The sequence below is a fragment of the Prenolepis imparis genome, unplaced genomic scaffold (assembly GCF_030444845.1).
Source record: "Prenolepis imparis isolate NDT839.2.m4 unplaced genomic scaffold, iyPreImpa1.0 SCAF_1, whole genome shotgun sequence".
NCBI lineage: Eukaryota > Metazoa > Arthropoda > Insecta > Hymenoptera > Formicidae > Prenolepis > Prenolepis imparis.
In genome coordinates, this window is record NW_028141159.1 from 27,191,777 (window position 1) to 27,199,093 (window position 7,317).

The 7,317-nt window shown below is 46.1% G+C and overlaps 1 protein-coding gene across 1 annotated transcript; it reads right to left on the reverse strand.

Annotated features, from left to right (window-relative positions):
* Nucleotides 1-3,094: 3,094 nt before the first annotated feature.
* On the reverse strand, nucleotides 3,095-6,782 carry LOC145937926 (uncharacterized). The gene is made up of 2 exons (XM_083041281.1): nucleotides 4,961-6,782; nucleotides 3,095-4,352 (listed from the first exon to the last, which is right to left on the reverse strand). The coding sequence occupies exon 1, from the start codon at nucleotides 6,780-6,782 to the stop codon at nucleotides 4,968-4,970; it is 1,815 nt and encodes a 604-aa protein (XP_082897407.1). The 3' UTR covers nucleotides 3,095-4,352; nucleotides 4,961-4,967.
* Nucleotides 6,783-7,317: the final 535 nt, after the last annotated feature.

Consider the following 7,317-nt stretch of genomic DNA (forward strand, 5'->3'; position numbering starts at 1 on the left):
ATTGGAACGCAGATTAGACGAGGCTCTCGCAAGATGCGATAAAGTGATCAGTTCGCGTCCCGCGAGTGTAGTGTGTGTGGGATCTCTGACTCCGGAGATCATGAGGGATGACTCGGACGCAGAGGGGTTGGAGGAGGCCGATCCTTCCTTCGTCTCTCTCGGGTTGACGTCTCCAATGGAGGAGGAGTTAGCGACTCCGAGAGGAGGGCGATCTTCTGGGAGGAAGGATGTGATTCCATCTGCAGAGAAATCGCGGAGAGGTAAGTCCCCTGTTCCTGGACTTACAGGGAAGCGCGGGCGCCCAGCTAAGACCGGGGATTATGTCGGTCTTGCTGAGGCTAAGGAAAGGCTTAACGCGGCCAGACGGGAGGAGATGCTGTTAGCAGACATGGAGAGGGTACTGGACCCGTCCACCGGTCCAGTCCTCTCCGCGGTTGGCAGAAAAGACCTTCCCTCGATGGAGGTCTTTTGTGCTGGTCTCCAGGGGATTACCATCCTGGAGCTTCGGAGGTTGGCGGAAAGCTTTACCACCCAAGTGGAGAAGGTGACTGAAGTCTCCTCTGGTCTTGACGATGTCATGGCCAGGGAGCTTTACGTCTCTTCGATGAGGCTTGGGGGTATAGTTGGTGAGCTGGCAGAAAGGCTGGGCGCTGCTGTGGATCCTCTGGTCGAGGCTCTTCGTAGCGAAAATCAGGGCCTGAGAGGACGAATCTCGGCCCTGGAGCGGGAGGTGGATCGTGTCGCGGGGGAGCTAGGTGCTCTTCGGGCGGCGATTCCTTCTATGGACGAGTTTTACAGCGTTTCCAAAAAGGCGGCGAAGAAGAGGCCTCCTCCGAGGTCTCTGGAGGGGTCTCCTGTGCGCGAGGCGGGGACTTCTTTCGGTCCTGTTGCGGTGGATCTTCCGGTGACATTCGCGGAGGTGTCGTCCCTCCTGGATCAGCGTTTGATCGACCTGAGGGGCGACATAGTGTCGGCGGTCTTGGCTGCTGTGCGGCTTTCGCTCGGGGGGCGCGCTGGGGCCTCTCCCTTAGGAGGGGCTCTCGAGTGTGCCCTTCCTTCGGGTGGAGTTGGCGGTGCGGTGGCGCCGGTGGCTGCTCCCGCTCCTGGAGGCTCTGCGCCCTCTGCGAGTGCCGAGTGGTCTGCGGATGCCCCTGGTACCGGGCGGACAAGAGTAAGAAAGGAGGCTAGGAGGCGTCGTCGAGTTGGGAAGAGGGCTCGTGTTCTTCCTGGTGCGGTGGCTCCGGATTCGGGGCCTTCTCAGGGTAGGACGGCGGGGATGCCGCGTCTTTTGTCCACGACCGCGGTTGTGTTAACCGTGGATGGTGAGGGGGAGGATCGGCCCACCTATGCCTCGATTTTGTCCGAGGCTAGGAAAGGGGTCGATCTGAAAGAGATGGGCATCGGTAGCATGAGGATGCGCCGAGCGGTTACCGGGGGTCTGTTGCTGCAGATCCCCGGAAAGGATGCGCCTGCCAAGGCCGAACAGCTCGCTGGTCGGCTGAGGCAGGTATTTGGTGGTTCGCGTGGTGTTCGGGTGACCCGACCGACACGAACGGCGGAGGTGCGCCTTAGGGGCTTCATGTTCCTTTCTTCGCGTGAGGAAATTCTTGTGGAGGTGGCCAACGTTGGCGGGTGCGATGTCGGTGACATACGAGCTGGTGAGGTCCGGAGGTCGCCGAAGACTGATGTTTGCACGATGTGGATTCGCTGCCCCGCGGTGGTGGCGCGGAAGCTCGCGGTGGCGGGCAAGGTCTGGGTGGGCTGGGTGGCTCTAACGGTTGTTCCGTTAAGTCGTCGGCCCATCCAGTGTTTTAAATGCCTGGAGTTTGGGCATGCGGCCCTTAGGTGCAGTTCCCTCATTGATAGGGGGGACTGTTGTTATCGATGTGGCAAGATGGGGCATAGGGCTGCTGAGTGCACGGCGCCGCCCCGATGCGTCGCGTGTGCTGGTAGGGGTAAACCCGCCAACCACCGGCTGGGCTCGGAAGTGTGCGCCAAATTGGCTGCCCCCCCCCCCGAAAAGACATGACGAGGAGCGGATTGGCGCTGCTTCTAAGCATCGGAGACAGGCCCCGGGACGCCCGGATAGGGAGACCTGTGCAGGGCCTTCTACGGAGGGAGGTGGGGAGCCGGGGAATATGGAGGTGGACCCAGTTGACGTGGGTCTGCCTCCTTCCCCTATTCTTCGGTCGTAACGTTTGTCTATGTCTAATGTGGTTATGGGGGCTGCGACTTATGTTGACCGGTTTCGGCCGGTCTGTATGGCTCGGTTACGCCCTCTGTTAGTTGGTCTTTATTGTATGTCGTTTTATTACTTAATGTGGATAAGGACTGTGGCCTGTCTGATTCGCCTCGGCGAGTATGTTAGGTTGTGACCGGTCTTTAGAGAGTAACGCGTGGTACGTATCACTCACCAGTCCCCAGGTTGCAACGCTTTCGCCAAGTTTCATCGGTCGCCAGGTATTTTAACCAGTGGAAATACCAAGGTTTGGTTGTTTGGTAAGTAACGATGGACAACTTTGGCCAAACCGTGATTGATTTTCACAACTAAAAATAACGTCAATTAATAATTCTAATAAAACTAAAAATGAATAGCATCTGTCTGCTTGTTTTAAATTATAAAATAATTTTCAATTAGTGTCTTTATTTTTCAACACCTGTTTATAATTGATTTTGTATTACGTTAATTCAAAATAATTTCGTAACTGAATTAATGATTGGAATGTGTTTCAAATATTTATAAGGTTATGTTGTGACCGGACTCGTAACACACACTGGAAGCATGCAAGATTCACCGATCAGGCAGGTTGCTGCGCTTTCGCCTTTGTCGTGGTCGCCAGGTATTTTAACCTAGATAAATACCAAGGTTAGTGGTTGTTGTACGTCTCCAGTAACGTATCATGTGCCTCCTCTGCTTTACTAATCCTCCTTTTTTGTTTCAGGTCGCCGTTAGACAAGGTCAGCTAGGGTTCACCGCTCGCCGCCTCTGGATCATCCGTCGGGTCGTCAGAAAACAGGATCACGAATCACTCGCAGGGATTGTTGGATTTTACATAGGTAAGTGATTAACACTATGTTCCAAATGACACTGAATTATATTTATTGAGATAGTATACACTATTCAATATTCATTTCGTCGTGTGCACAGAAACTCGCGTCACGAGTATTGGTCGCATTCGCGTTGGTTCGCGGAACTTGCCTTACCGTGTTTTTATTACGCGCGTGCGTTTCGACGGAGCTCTCGCGTGGTTTCGCGTGATTGACCTCGTGTGAGGTTATTCGGACGTGCGATCGTTCAGGATTACAGTCATTCACTTTTTCGCGTCGCGTCGCGATACTTGTTCGGACGAGTTTGTTATACGCAGTGAGTTGACGTGTATATATATATATCCGTTATTCGACTTGCGCAGGTTTTACGTCGTCGAGATCTGCAGCCGAAAGAGCTCTCGAGCTCTCCGAGCGTCGGTACTTATACTATGTCTCCCCACCATGTGTCCGTCAGCCAATCCGCGCGCGTAGCTGCAGCGCACCAATAGCGCGTCGGGCCTCTCGTTATGGTCCGCGCTCCAGACCCTGGCCCTCGCTTATTCATTTCGCTCGCTCGCTTCAGATAAATTATCAATTCACATATGTTATGCTATGTTTTTCATTTTCAGCGGATATTATGCTTTCTCTCGCGATTTAGGCTTCTAACCTTAGGATGACTTTCGCGATTTGAATTTCCCATGTGTGAATTGACTGAATTTATCTTTTTCGGATCTGTACAAGTGTCAAAATCTTTTTTACATTTTTCCCTTTCATATAATATAAATATTTCGATCGGGTCGAATCTTTTTACATTTTATAAAAATAAAATAAAATAACTCGCCAACTATCGGCACGTAGAATCTGATATAATTTGCAAAATAAAAGTGAATCAGCTGTTCGATGATATTGCGCTCTCCGCGTGAACTGGTTCTGCGCTGAAATAAAAATTATCGGTTCGCTGTCTGTCGGCTTGGAAGCGGGAATAAAAACATAAAAGAAAAATATTCCAATTAACCCTAGTCGTTTATTTTATATTTCGCCACTCGCGTCGGCTAGTTTTCGGCTACGATTATTGTTTCTTCCAAACAACGTTTAATTAATATTATACTTTTTATATCTTACGCGTTATTTTATATACAACTTATTTACTAACTTAATGCTACTATGTACAATCTGGTCAGGCTAGTCGTTAGCCGTCGTCTCACTCCTGTGCTTCGGGTGATGGTCCTTGCGTCGGAATCGGCTTGGTCATTAGCCGTCGTCTCACTCCTGTGCACCGGGTGATGTTCCTTGCGTCGGAATCGGCTCAGTCGTGCTGCGAGCATCTGTCGGTCGCAATGTCATTAGAGTTTTATAACGATTCGTCAACTTGCGTTTATTGACCTCGCACTGATCATACGGATCGTTCTCTAATTCTTTTCTTTTTATTTTGTTTTTATATATTCCATTTTCTTCCAACGCTACAAACTTATTCTAATTATTAAAAGGTTATTATTAATTATATTACAAACCTCTGTTCGTACGCTCTTTCGTGCGTATATTATAATTAATGTTTCAACTCAAAATAATTCTAGGATTTATCTTTCCTTTTGATTCTAAATCAAAATTAATCATTCCTTTTGCGCTCTTATTATTTAAATTAACTTTTGCTCTTGCGCATTCTATAATTAGAATCTTTTCAAACCTAAAGTTTGCTAACCAAAATAAAAACAACTTATTCTTTTATTCAAAACTCAACATTTAAAACTTAAGTCTATTTTGATCTAACTCTAAATGTTTATATTATTTTACATTTTAGCTTTATTTAACTTTTTATTCCTTTTCCAATTATAATTTTAATTATAATTCTTTTTTTCTTTTAAACTTTATAACTATTATTTTAAATAAACTTATAACTAATTATATACATGTCTCTCTTTTTATTTACAGGTACCTTGGCTTCACTCCTTGGAAGATCCAGGTCTCGGCTCTGCTGCTGAAACGGGAATATTCGAGCTGTGAGCGCCTGTCGGTCGCATACCCCCTTCTTCGGATTCGTCAGATGCCTTGGAAGTTGACGCAGCCGATTTGGATAGCTCGGGTATGTCCGTTTCATCGTCGTTTTTGTTAAACTTTTCGCCGATTTTACCGCCTTTACCTCTTCTCCAATGTTTTCTGCGTTTTTGGCTTTTAAATTTGCAGATGATGTCATCTTCTTCATCGGATGGCTCCTCAGTGTACGAAGTTTTTTTGCGTGTTCGCTTCGTCTCCTCTTTCTTCTTCCGGTCAATATCAAGAGAATCGATTATTATTCTTAATTCTCTCGGAACTTCTTTGACCATTTGCATGTCTTTGAAAATTGGTTTGGATTTTAAAGCGAATTTTTTCTTTTCGTCGCTTTTTTCGGTAATTGCTGTCTGTCTCGATATATTTGAAACAGAGTCGCTGTCAGATCTGACTGCTTCCGAATTTGCGTCGTTTTCGATCTCTTGTTCAGCTGTTGAAGTGGATGGAATTTTATTCTGCTGAATCACATTGATTTGATTTTCGTCTTGTGATAATGTTCTCGGATCGATTATTCTTCTACCGCCTTCGACTTCCGTATTCGAGTTTTTCATCTCGCATACGATTAGCTTAGTCGCCCACGGTGCTTCGCATCTTGATGTTATTGTCGAATCTACGATGTCTTTAGTGATTCGAATGTTCTTGTCTTTAATTCTTTCTTGATTTGCACTCGATCTTACCATGGTGCCGGTCGTCACGGAGATTGTTGTGCCGTCATCCTCTTTTACAAAGATGAATTTGTCAATTGTAGTTTCGGTGCGATGTGAACTTCTATCGATCTTGTGTATTAGGTCGGTTGAAGTCTCATCCCCGTCACTATCTTCAAGTACTTCAGGTGCGTTTTCGAGCATCTCGACTAATTTTTCGAGTCTCTTTATTCGCTCCTTTTTTCGCGATTCGCTGTGAAACGCGTTCATTCGTGTTTCAGATAACTGATTTACACGATCTCGCAATTCTTTTTCGCGTTGATCTAGAATTTTTAGTCGCTCGTCCATTTCGGCAAGTTGTTTGGCCGCTTGACGAATGTATACTGTGTCTGCCGCTCGGTCGTCCTCTTCGCCTCGATCGCTACCCCCACTCTCGCTTCCTGCGTGAGCAGTAGTGCTTTCGTCTTCGCTTGAACTTCCTGCGTTGACAACTCTTGTGTTTTTTGTTCTTGTATTAACAATTAGTGGAATTTTATCTATTATTGTTAATTTTTCCTCATTCCTTGTCAATTCGTAATTTTTTATTGTACGCTTGTTATTGACTAGAATTTTCTTTTTTCTTTCAGGTTCTCGATCGGGATTGATCTTTGCTGTCGCTGAAAGCTGTTCTTCGCCCTCCTTCTTGGACAAGTGTTCTTCTAAATTGAAAATTAGATTCGTCAAATTTTTGTTAAGTTTGACTTTTGAATTACGTTTATTATCCATAGATATTTGAAATTCAACTTGATTTATATCCCCTTTCTTTTTATTTTCAGGTATTGGGTTCTTCGTCGCCGCTCCTTCAGGATGGATTTTCGACTCAGGTAAGTATCTCTTGGATCTTGATTTTCCCAATTGTTTCTCTTGTGTTTCAGATGTATCTCTGATAAAAAAGGATAATTTCTTCGATTCTTTTAATTCCGGTAAGTCTTCAGGTTTCTCGGCGTTGTTATTTTTCTTGTTTACGACGCCCCCTTCTAAACTGGAATTTCTTCTTTTGTTTTGCAGTATTCCAGGTGTCTCCATTAACCTTTCGATCGGTATGACTGTGATGACATTTATCGCTGGTACATCCTCTTCGTCGATCGTTTTTAGTGTCGGATCCCTGTGTGGTCTCAACTGCCTTGTGTTGTACGTGCCTATGACGTTTCCGTCTAACGTTTCTATTAGATAGGCGTTGGTTCTGATTACCTGTCGTACTTTGTACGGACCTTGATAAACCAGATGTATCTTCTTAGTAGTTTTTCGGCTTGCATCAGATCTGCGGTGAAGTTTCACCCAGACTTTGTCTTCCGGTTGGAATTCTTTTGCCGCCTCATGTTTATCTGTTTGTTTTTTTCTGTCACTTGCCTTTTTTTCGAGATATCGCTTGACTTTCTCGATTTATTCGGCTGGATTTACGTTTTCACGTTCTTCAGGTTGTAACCTTGGATCGATTGTCAGACTGGGTTGCAGCTGTGGATATAGATCCGTCGGTACTTCTCCTGTGCTGAAGTGACTTGTGTTGTTGATCGTATCTTGGAACCTTTGAATTATCTCGTCCCATCGTGTGTGTCGATCA

Excerpts from the sequence above, each read along its gene's own strand:
- LOC145937926 (XM_083041281.1), bottom strand. The coding sequence starts at position 6,782 with ATGGAGACACCTGGAATACTGCAAAACAAAAGAAGAAATTCCAGTTTA.